A 12,118-nucleotide genomic window follows, 5' to 3' on the forward strand; every position below is an offset into this window, starting at 1 on the left:
ATATTGCTGTGAATCAAGGCAATGTTTATATATTCATACTCTGGGGCGCCAGTGGAATACTGAATCAGATAGAACTCCACACACTTTTCATTCAATGTTTTTCAATTCTGATCCAATGACTCGACCTCCCATAATTAAGTCACACATGAAACACTGCTCATTACATATTTGTATGATTCAAATCAATGACATCACCGCCCACAGGTTCCACAATGGACCCACCTCCTGTGTGAGTATATTAACTAGCACAGCCAACCGCTGGCCCACATAATAGCCATTTCATGCTATTTTCCAAACATCATTTTTATGGCCACAGCATTATCTATCTCGACCTTTTGGTATAGATGCTACAAAGTATCACAACTTAAAAGTAGGTAACTTACTGTCTCCAGTGGCTTGATTACGAAACTTGTCAAGGTCCACATTGGGTGGTCTGTTGGGTTTTTGGGGTGCTGTCCCTAACATGAATAGAGGTTTCAATGGTTTCCGCTTGGGGACAGCAGAACCCTTCTCCTGTGGCGGCTTCTTTTGTGAGCTGGCCATTGACTCTGCACGAAACTTGGGAACTTGTTTGGGAAATATGTTTGCAGTTGTGGTTGAGTTGTCTTCAGGCGTGTTCTTCTTCCCTCCATTGCTTTCATCAGTTTTGGTGGATAAGAAAGGGCTTTGGATACTTCTAGGTCCTGTTGTCGCTCTCAAAGCAACACCGAAGGGCTGAGACGTGTGCGCTGGACTATTGGCACTTTCCACAGGGTCTTTTATCGGCTTAAGAAAAGCTGGTTTGGGTGTTTTAGGCACTGTTGGCCCCTTTGGCAAAAAAGTATTTATACTTGCACTTTCTTCATTTTGAGGGGGATTTGTCGTTAATGAAAGCTTTTGCCCAACAGCTTGCTTCTTGACAGTCAAATCTTTGGGCCCATTCTCTTCATGCGCAGCAGTGAATGTTGTTTTGGGTACAAAGGGCTTTGCTTGGGCCAGGGGAAATGATACTTTGGGTGCTGCAATGTCATGCCCATTGCCCGGCTTGTGTTGAGCTGATTTGAGGAAGCCAGGTTTTGCATCTTCATTTTTCGCTTCTACGTGTCTTAAAGCAGTATTTGGAAAACCTGAATGTCCCTCCTCTTTTTTCGCTGCAGAAATAGACCCAACATATCTGTTGAGAGCTGAATTTGGCTTTGCATACGGCGGTTTTGAGTCCTTTCCCGCGTCTTCTTCGGTTGGGATTTTCACTCCTCCAATGGTAGGTTTCAGACCCTTCTGGAGGGCGGTAGCCCCGGAAGTGGAGTTTGGGCTGCCCAAGTGCTCGAGCGCGGCCTTCCTTGCTGCCAATGCCGAGGGTACCTGTGTGGTCGAGTACTGACCCGGCGCTTTGAAGGTTCTGTTCTGTGGGGGAGCATCTTCCGTCGCGGTGCTGCCGTTCTTAAACCTCTCCATGAGTGTCTTTACATTTCCCCTCTCACCCTGCAAGAAGAGACAACAAAAAAGCTGAAAATGAGAAGTCTTGCTACATGCTACAGCACATGAAAGAGTTTCCTGCTCTGAGGCTTGCTGCCCTCCTGACTGGCTGAAGAGATATCGTAACATTTCGCTTCCTGTGTGTCTAAAATACATTCTCGTTCTGTTGTTTCTTTGGTCGCGGTTTACGTACTCTGTAAATGTCAATGTTTCATATTTTGCTTTTTCTATTACTTTATGAACCTGCATCAGGGTTCAGAATTCGAGAGATCACAATTTTCAGGAGCCTGAAAACAACACATATAAATATCAGATTTATATATATTTTTTAGTGAATTTATCAAAGCAAACATGTCAGTAAAATACAAAACCTCGAGGAGGTAAACAGGGTTCTTAAGATTTTCAAAATGCCTCAAGATGGTGGCCATGTTCTCTAATTCTAAATAAACTCGTTATTTATTTCATTTATTAGTATTATTATTGTTTTAGATTGCGAAGCACAATACATACGACAATCCAGTTCCATATAAAATTCAGCAAAGTTATGTATCTATCTAAAAAGAGAAAACATCTTGTAATAAACATTTAGGGCCATATGTATCAACACATTTCCCCATAGACACAGAATGGGCAAAACCCTTTGATACATCTGGCCCTTAGTGGCCCATTCACAAACTTTACTTAAAAGTGCTACAAACTTAATACAAAATGCTATTCACAAACTACGTGTGTTGAGTTTGCAGCCCCGACTGCAGAGTATGTATTTTAGTAGTAAATTTGACGGGGGACATGGATGGAAACTGTAGATATTGAAAACAACAGGAGAGGGGTTTAGGAAGGAGTAAGGAGGGGCTAAGGGAGAAATAGAGAGGAATAGACGAAGGGACATGCACCCACCCACAAAAGAGTAATCCCGCTCCTATTCACAGTATGCACTTATATAGTTACTAATGCCAAAAAAGGACCCAAAACAGTAATAAATGTACTCCAGCTCATAGCTGGGCCAACACTACACATGTTAACGAACAACATTAAATCATTGCTCTCTGAGTTATAAATAATTCCTGCTGCATCTCGACTCAACAACTTTTATTTAGGACTGCACAAACTGTGGAGTCCATACAGGTTTTTAGAGTAATTAAATCTTGTGTGCCAGGCCCATGGTCATGTAGGAAGTTGGACCAAGCACATCTATTCCCACTGCCTTTACTTTGCCCTCACAGTGGCATGGAAGGGACAAAAATAAATTGAGCACCACCAACATGGAATGTTCCATTATAACTTTTTCAGAACCCAAATAATTTTCAGTCACCCCAAATGGAACATCAGAGCAGAGGAAAACTATATAAATATATTTTTCTAGATATGTCCATGATTTATTAAAGTCTGTTTGAGTTGTGTAAATACATTCATAATATTTAAATAAAAAAGGCATGCACTGAACTAACCCAACTATGGTCTTCTTTGGATGTATGAGGAAATAACAGTTCATTACCCTTTTGAGTACCTTGCATAAGAAATAAAGAGCCAAAAGCGGGAATTACATTGGCTGCTGGAGACACAAACATATTTAGAGGAAATAAGTAGTTTGCTTGCAGACAACTCTTCTGTGTGTTCGAATGTCATCATTTGAGTGAATACTATCATCAAACACTGGAGCAGACAAAAAGTGAACATCTTAATGGTATTTTTTTTAACTGCCTGATAGCCTTCAATCAATCAATCATGCGTTTGTTAATCGCTACTACTCACCCGTGAGGGTCTCAAGGCGCTGAGGCAGGGGGGAATCGCACGTTCCAATCTGTCGAAGAGCTAGTTTTTGAGGTTTCTTGTGAAGATAGGGAGAGATGTTGTCCGTCTGAGGTGGAGAGGGAGGGAATTCCAGGCTCTGGCCGCGAGGAAGGAGAAGGAACGGCTGCCTGATCTGGTCTTTCTGGTGCGGGGGACCACAGCGTAGGAGAGCTGGGCTGATTGTTGGGTAATTTTGGTGCGTAGAATTTGAGTCGGCTGTTCAGGTATGCTGGTCCGGTGTCGTGAAGGGCCTTGTGAGCATGGGTGAGCATCTTGAAGGTGACTCTAGCTTCGACGGTGAGCCAGTGGAGTGTGCGCAGGTGCTGGGAGATGTGGCAGTGTCTTGGCAGGTTGAGGACCAATTTTGCGGCGACGTTCTGGATGTTCTGTAGCTTGCGTGTGAGGTTTTTGTTTATTCCGGCCTATAGTGCGTTGCCGTAGTCGAGTCTGCTGGTGACCAGGGCGCGAGTGACCGTCTTTCTGTGTATGAGCGGGATCCTTTTGAAGGTCTTGAGTAGGATGCAGAGGGTGTGGAAGCAGGAGGACGAGACAGCATTAATCTGGCGGTCCATTTTGAGTTCGGAGTCCAGGATTGTTCTCAGGTTGCTGTGTGGTCCGTGGGGGTGGATGGACTTCTGAGGGCGGGGGGCCACCAGGTGTCGCTCCAGGCGTCGGTGTGTGGGCCCATGATGAGTACTTCTGTTTTGTTGGTGTTTAGTTGAAGGCAGTTGTTTTACATCCATTTCGCAACGGCTTCCATGCCTTCTCGAAAATTGTGTCTGGCGGTGTTGGGTTCATTGGATAGGGAGAGGATGAGTTGGGTGTCATCCGCGTATGACACAATGTTTAGTCTGTAGGTTCTGACAATGGGGGTGAGTGGAGCCATGAAGACGCTGAAGAGCGAAGGGCTGAGGGATGATCCCTGGGGGACTCCGCAGGTGAATGGTGTAGGGTCAGAGAGGAAAGGGGGGAGTATAACCCGCTGCGTTCTGCCAGAGAGGAAGGAGCGGATAGAATCGAGGGCCTTGTCTTGAATCCCTACGTCGTGGAGTCTGCATATTAGGGTGTGGTGAGAGACTGTGTCAAACGCTGCTGAGGGGTTGAGGAGAATGAGGACTGCTGTTTCTTCTTTGTCTAATAGGGTGCGGATGTGGTCTGTTGCAGCGAGGTTGGTAGTTTCCGTGCTGTGGTTTTTTCTGAAGCCGGATTGGGAGGAGTCGAGGATGTTGTGCTCTTCGATGAATGTGGCGAGTTGGCTGTTGATGGCTTTCTCGATGACTTTCGCTGAGAAGAGGAGCAGGGAGATGGGTCTGTAGTTTTTGAGGTCAGTGGGGTCCGCCGAGGATTTCTTGAGGAGGGGGTTGATCTCGGCATGTTTCCAGTCGTCGGGGAACGATGCGGTTGATGGTGTGGCAGAGCATGGGTGCGATGGTGTCGGCGGCTCTGTTGAAAATGTGGTGGGGGCAGGGGTCCGTGGGGGTCCCAGAGTGGATTGAGTTCATCGTCCTCAGTGTGTCTTCGGTGGTGAGGGCTGTCGATCATTGGCTTCATGGTGTCGGGGGTGGTTGGTGAGGGTTCAGTGTGTTGGTTGTCTTCATCAAAGTTGTCGTATATTCTCTTGATTTTGTGGTGGAAAAAGGTGCTGAGTTTGTTGCAGAGGTCTTGTGAGGGTGGGATGTTGGTGGACTGCTGGTAGGTTGGGCAAACTCCTTGATGATGTTGAGCGTGGGTGGTGATTCTGTCTTCAATCACTTTTTTCCTCGTTTTTCTGATGAGTTGGCTGTGGAAATTGGTGGCGGCTCTGAAGTTGTTGTTGGCTTCTGTGGATTTGGTGTTGCTCCAGTCCTTTTGGAGGCGGCGGCAAGTGCGTCTGGACTCTCGAATTTTTGTGGTAAACCATCTAGCTTTCTTGGCGTGGGTGTTGATGTTTTTCTTGAGGGGGCCTAAGGTGTTGGCGCTGTCGGTGATCCATCTGTGCAGGGTTCGGGCTGTGGTGTTGGGGTCATCGTTTTCCGAGACGGTCTGGGTGGAGTTGCTGAGTGATGAGGTTAGCTGGTCGTCAGTGATTCTGATCCAATTTCTTCGTGGGTGTAAGTGCTGGTGTCTGTGGATGGTGGGTGTTCTGAAGGTGAAGTGGACACATCGATGGTCGGTCAATGGGAGTTCGATGATGTGGCTGAAGGTGATGGAGTATCCTGTTGTGAAGAGGAGGTCGAGGGTGTGTCCTGCTCAGTGTGTGGGTTCGGTCACGATCTGGCGGAGTCCAATGTTGTGGAGGTTGTCCAGGAGGGATGTAGTGCTGGGGTCCCGTTGGTTGTCGAGGTGGAAGTTGAGGTCTCCCAGCAGGGTGTAGTTGGTGGATGCAATGACCTGTCTGAGATGATGTCTGTGATGGATTCGGCAAAAGGTCCACGGGGTCCAGGGGGTCGGTAGATGATTGTTCCTCGGAGGGTGGAGGTTGGGCTGGCCAGTATCTTGAAGTGAAGGTGCTCCATAAGGCCTGTGGGCTCATCGGGGAGTTTGCTCAGGCGGAGAGTGGATTTGTGGATGATGGTGGTTCCTCCTCTCGGGCAGTTGGGGCGGTCCTTCCTGGAGATCTTGTATCCTCGGGGATGGTGATGTCCTATCCCGAGGAGGTGTTGGTCCATGTTTCGGTGAGGAACGCTACTTCCGGGGTGGTGCTGTCGAGGAGGTCCCAGATTTCAGTGGTGTGTTTGTGGAGGGATCGGACGTTGAGGAGGATGCATTCAAGGTCTTCGGTTCAGGTGTGTTCTTGCAGGTGGGTGCGCTGGGTCATTGGTCTTTGCTGTGCTGCTGGTGTGCTGGCAGCGGTGACAGCTGAAAGGCCTGTGGGTGTCCGCCAGGGATGCTAGCTTGCAGTTGTTGTTGTTGCCTGGGATGAGGGCGTGGAGTGCCCCCGGGTCATAGCGTTGGCGGTGCGGAGATCCAGGGTTCCTGACGCTGGTCACAGATGGGCGCAGACGGGCTTGCCTTTGGCACGCCATAGGCTGCCATTAAGTAGGGGTCGGGGAGGGCTGGACAGCTGGGAGGCGGGAAGGGGAGCAGGATAGTTTACGCTGGTCGTGCTAGAGGGGATGGGACGCGGGGGCAGCAGCGGTGGGGAAAAACAGGCGGGAAAAGAGGAATAAGAGGGAAAAAAGGAGAAAAAGAGTGAAATAGGGCAGAGAGCAGGGAAAGCACAGAAAACAGAAAAGTGCAGAAACTATTTGAAAAAGGAGTGAAAAACAGACCAGGCAGCGGAGTGAGACAAAGGAGAACAGAGTTCTACTGGACCACAAGGGAGGCTAAGGGAAATAAGTGGAAAAATGAGAGAAGGCAGAAAAAGTGCAGAACAGAAAAAGACAGAGGGAGAAGCAAAAACGAGTGAAAAAACAGAAAGGAGAGCGGAGCGAGGCAAAAGAGAACAGGTGTCCACTGGACCAGGGATGAGGCATAGGTGATCCTGCGGGTGGAGGAGGGCCTCGAACACACACGAGAGTTCACGTGCAGGGGCAGGCCTCACTTAATGGTGGTGCTGCGAGGGAGGGGGAGCAATTTCACTGACAATGAGTCAGTGGTCTTGCTCCTTCGGTATTTTTTGGTTGGTTCTTTTAATTTTTTTATCAACCGTCTGGTTTGATGAATACATTAGTTATAGTCTCCAATCCTACTGAGGTGCCCAAAGTCTTGGCACACAATTTCTTAATATTAGAACTCGAGGGCAAATCATAAAACATCCTTGACTGGCTCTTTTACGCTAGTGCTTTCTCTAAGCACATTTTACCATCATATTATAAAAACAGGATTTTGGAGGAGGTAATGTGTGAGGAGAGCATTTGTGCTAATTTGCAATGTGGTATTTTGTTGTGTTGCTGATGTGTTCTGTGTTTTATTTGCTGCTGTCAATTTGTACTGTATTCTTGCAAAGAAATTGTGTTGTGTTGCACTGCTGTTTTTTGCTTTACATTTTGTTTTGACTGTTTTTTTGTTTATGTGCCTTGTTATGTTTTAACTGTGGTGTTATGATGCTTTGTGTATGTTAATGTTATATGCTTAGTTGTTTACCTGGGATATATCAACAACAATCTGCTATATTTCCCACCAAAAACAGCACATGCCTTGAAAGTTCATGTGGTAAGTAACCATTAACCACTTTCTGAGATGGTAAAAGAGGGCTGCTCTACTCCTTCAATCACTTTAAACACCAGTCATCCCTAAACTATGTACGCTGTCACTTCTCACTTTATGTCTTATGATCCAGAGTTTTGTATCATAGGATTCGATTATTATTGAGTCCAGAGCAGTAAGACTGACACACTTTCTTTCCCGCACATAATATAGGATTAGTATTGGATTCCCGTAAACTTGCATGCTTATAGATGTAAAGTCAGTAGATTTATCTAATGGTAATGTATGGATTATTGATGTAAAGGGACTGATTTTGGCAAGACTGTTGAGCTATGTTACCCAAGTGTGAGGGCACTCCCTGGTAGTTATTGATCAGGATAGAGTAGGACTCATATTCTATTCAGTTGAATAACTATCGAGGAGTTCCGTCCCTTTGGAGAATATTTCTATTAAAAATCAAGCTGCGACTGCAGAGTCTCTTCACCATTGTAAATCAAGCTATTAAAATGTAGAGTCGAATTTATAATGAAATTGTTAGATGTATGTTTATCACTGTTCCATTTTGGTGACACATTTATCACCAACGTCCTAGAAATTTATTTTTGGGAAACCTCACCATGATGTAGTGTTTAGAAATCTAGGTTCAACAAATGTGACAAGACATGAGTGCTTTAATATGGTCTGTTTTGGCCTTATTTTCTAAATATTTTCTAGGCCAGAATCCTAGGATCCATTATAAACTAGTCTTTAAATTCTATAGTATAGGCTTTAGACCAATGCCCCAGGGTTGGTTTGCTATGAAATTCACTTCTAAAAATGTACTTGGTCGAAATACCGTTGCCTAACATGAAAGCAATTTCAAAAGCCAGTCATATTTGGAACAATGTCACTGATTAATGCAAGTTCTTAAAACTCCTTTATAAATCTACATTGTCGACCAGAGTCGAAAACGGACTCCCTTTCGTGATTTGTTTTAATCATATGTTCCCCTTCCCTCTCCTAATCTCTTGTTAACTTTTTCATGTTATTTGTATCACTGTGTTCTCTATAAACCATTTGGATGCCCTTGTGATGAGAATGGCACTATATAAATACCTTGAATACATAAATAAGTAAATAAATATATAAAGAAAAATAGATATATGAATGTCAATGTCTCAGTGTCCTGCAAATGTGACTGCTTTTCCCTCACTTTATAAAGATATCCATGGAGGAGAACTTCAGGCCCACAAAGATATCTCTACATTCTAGGACATATGCACAACTAATACCTATGAACAACACCACTCATGGGCGTTTTATATACATGTCAACACATAACATGACAGTAGCTCTTATGTTTGATTAGGCAGAAACTTGAGGCAAGGCCTCCTGCCTTTACGCAATGCTACGTTTTAGCTAAAACATCTGGAAAATTCAATCAAACAATCTTTTGTAGAGTGCACTACATACCCGCGAGGGTCTCAAGGTGCTGGGAGGGGTGGGGGGCGCTACTGGTTAAACAGCCAGGTCTTTAGTAGCCTCCTGAAGGTCAGCAGGTCTTTGGTCTGTCGTAGGCTCATTGGGAGGGTGTTCCAGGTCTTTGTGGCGAGGTGGGAGAAGGATCTCCTGCAGGTGGCTGTTCTTCGGTGGCGAGTGCGAGGTCCGCGGAGCGGAGCTGGCGGTTGGGAATGTAGAAGGAAAGTCGTCTGTTGAGGTAGGCTGGGACGGTCTTGTAGAGTGCCTTGTGTGCGTGGATGAGGAGCTTGAAGGATATCCTCTGGTTGACGGGGAGCCAGTGCAGGTTTCTCAGATGGGGAGTGATGTGGCTGTGGCGTGGTACATCGAGGATCAGTCGTGCAGATGCATTTTGGATGCATTGCAGTCGTTTGATGAGCTTGGTCGGGGTTCCCACGTAGAGGGCGTTTCCGTAGTCAAGTCTGCTGCTGACGAGGGCCTGGGTGACTGTTTTCCTTGTATCTGTTGGGATCTACCTGTAGATCTTGCGGAGCATGCGGAGGGTGTTGAAGCAGAAGGAGGAGACTGCGTTGACTTGCTTGGTCATGGAGAGCGTTGAGTCGAGGATGATTCCCAGGTTGCATGCGTGGTCGGTGGGTGTCGGGGCTGCCCCCAGTGCCGCCGGCAACAAGGAGTCATCCCAGGCTGAAGGGTTGGAGCCGAGGATGACGACCTCCTTCTTGTCTGTGGATTGTGTTCTTGGTCTTGATGGTGTCATCGATGCTCACGTTAGCCCAGGCTAGCAGGGGGTCGAGGTCAATGGTGTGCGGAGAGTCGGTTGTGTTGATGTCTGTTGGGTCTGTCTGGTTATTGAAGCCGTCGTGGATGTCTGCCATCTTGCGGTGGAAAAACGTGGCGAGGGAGTCGTACAGGGCTTGCGACGGCAGGATGTCGTTGGTGTTGGAGCTTGTGTTGGAAAGTTCCTTCATGATGTAGAAGAGCTCCTTGTTATTGTGTGCGTTGTTGTCGAGGCGGTCTTTGAAGGCGGTCCTCTTGGCAGTCCTGATGAGGTGATGGGGGTTGCGGATGGCTTCCTTGCGGGCTGCGTGGCTGTGCGGAGTCTGCTCACTGTGCCATTTCTTCTCTAGTTTCCTGCAGGCTCGCATGGTGGATTTTTGGATGCGCGGAACTGCGGCGAGGCCTTGATTGGAGGATCTTAGTTGTCGGGTGGGTGTGAAGAAGGATATTCGAGTGTTGAGGCATTCGCGCCCTAGTTTGTAGAGGGCCTTGTGTGCGTGGGTAAGGAGATGGAATGTTATTCTTTTGTTGACGGGAAGCCAGTGGAGGTCTTTCAGGTGGCCGGTAATGTGATCTTGGCGAGGGATGTCCAGAATGAGTCTCGCTGATGCGTTTTGGATGCGTTGGAGTTTTTTCTGTAATTTGGCAGTAATTCCGGCGTAGAGGGTGTTTCCGTAGTCTAGTCGACTCGTAACCAGTGCGTGGGTGACAGTTTTTCTTGTCTCGGCGGGGATCCAATGGAAGATTTTTTTGAGCATACGAAGTACGTTGAAGCAGGAGGATGAGACGGCGTTGACTTGTCTGGTCATCGAGAGTGAGGAGTCTAGGATGAAGCCAAAATTACGTGCGTGGTCTGTGGGTATGGGTGCTGAGCCCAGATCCGAAGGCCACCATGAGTCGTCCCAGGCAGAGGGGGATGATTCTAGGATGAGCACTTCCGTTTTGTCTGAGTTAAGTTTAAGGCGGCTGTTTTTCATCCATATGGCTACTTCTTTCATGCCTTCGTGAAGATTGGTTTTGGCGGTGTTGGGGTCTTTGGTGAGGTAAAGGATCAGCTGGGTGTCGTCAGCGGAGGAGATGATGTTGAGGTTGTGTTGACGCGCGATGGAAGCGAGTGGACTCATGTAAACGTTGAAGAGGGTGGGACAGAGTGATGATCTTTGCGGTACACAGCAGATGACTTTGGTGGCCTCTGATTTGAATGGGGGGAGTCGGACTCTCTGGGTTCTTCCGGGGAGGAACGATATGATCCAGTCCAAGGCTTTTCCTTGTATGCCGATGTTGCTGAGGCGTTGTATGAGGGTGCTATGACAGACTGTGTCGAAGGCGGCGGAGAGGTCGAGTAGAATGAGGGCCGCTGTTTCTCCGTTGTCCAGTAGTGTTCGGATGTCGTCTGTTGCTGCGATGAGGGCGGTTTCGGTGCTGTGTTTGGCTCGAAAGCCGGACTGTGAGGGATCGAGGGAGTTGTTGGATTCGAGGAAGGCAACGAGTTGGCTATTGACGGCTTTCTCAATGACTTTGGCCGGGAATGGGAGGAGGGATATGGGGCGGTAGTTTTTAAGGGGTCTGCTGTGGGTTTCTTCAGGAGGGCGCTGACTTCGCCATGTTTCCAGCTTTCTGGGAAGGTAGCAGAGTTGAAGGAGCAGTTGATGACATCACGGAGATGGGGTGCCATAATGGAGTCTGCTTTGTTGAAGATGTGGTGGGGGCATGGGTCGGTTGGCGAGCCAGAGTGGATGGAATTCATTAGGCGGATGGTGTCTTCAGTGGTGATTGGGTTCCAGGCGCTGAGGTTGTTAGAGGGCGGTTTAGGTTCTGGGGGGGGGGGGTGGAGAGGATTGTTCGTTGGAGCTGTTTTCGGAGCTGTTGTGGATGTCGGCAATTTTGTTGTAGAAGAAGGAGAATAACGAATCGCAGAGGTCTTGGGAGGGAGTGATGTCGTTTGAGGCTGCGGAGGGGTTGGTGAATTCTTTGACGATGTTGAATAGTTCCTTGCTGTTATGGGTGTTGTCGAGTCGATTCTTGAATGCTGATTTCTTGGTGGATCGAATCAGCTGGTGGTGTTTGCGGGTGGCTGCCTTGAAGGTGTTCATGTTGTCGGTGGTTGGGTTTTTTCTCCATGTTTTCTCGAGAGTACGGCATAGCTTCTTGGATTTCTTAAGGTCATCGTTGAACCAGGGGGCCTTTTTGCTGTCTTGTTTGGTGTGATGGTTTTTCATGGGTGCTAATTCGTCAGCGCTGTGAGTAATCCATTGTTTTAATTTGGTGGCCGCTTGGTTAGGGTCCGATGAGAGGTCTGGTGGGTTTTGGTTGAGCGATGTGAGGAGTTGGGGTGAGAAGGAATTGGTAAAAGCCCAAATTCCTCCTCCATGAAAGTGCTGTATTATTTGCTTGGAGCTAGGGTGCTGGGCTGGACTGGGCCTGTGATTGCGTTGGAAGGTCGACTGCGTTTCGATCCACTTAAATCAGGATCTTCATCAGGACTGGGTCAAGGGCAGTGCTGTTGAGA

At 47.5% G+C, this 12,118-nt stretch overlaps 1 protein-coding gene across 8 annotated transcripts in view; it reads right to left on the reverse strand.

The window, feature by feature from the left end:
• The window catches only part of FYB1 (FYN binding protein 1), a 706,027-nt gene that overhangs the window by 326,824 nt on the left and 367,085 nt on the right, over positions 1–12,118 (reverse strand). For all 8 annotated transcript variants that reach the window (XM_086960560.1, XM_086960558.1, XM_086960559.1 and 5 more), the window contains exon 2: positions 384–1,461. In XM_086960560.1, coding sequence (XP_086816686.1) covers positions 384–1,461 — 1,078 coding nt within the window. The remainder of the gene's footprint in view (positions 1–383; positions 1,462–12,118) is intronic.

Source organism: Lissotriton vulgaris, chromosome 3_1 (assembly GCF_964263255.1).
Source record: "Lissotriton vulgaris chromosome 3_1, aLisVul1.2, whole genome shotgun sequence".
In the NCBI taxonomy this organism is placed as follows: Eukaryota; Metazoa; Chordata; class Amphibia; order Caudata; family Salamandridae; genus Lissotriton; species Lissotriton vulgaris.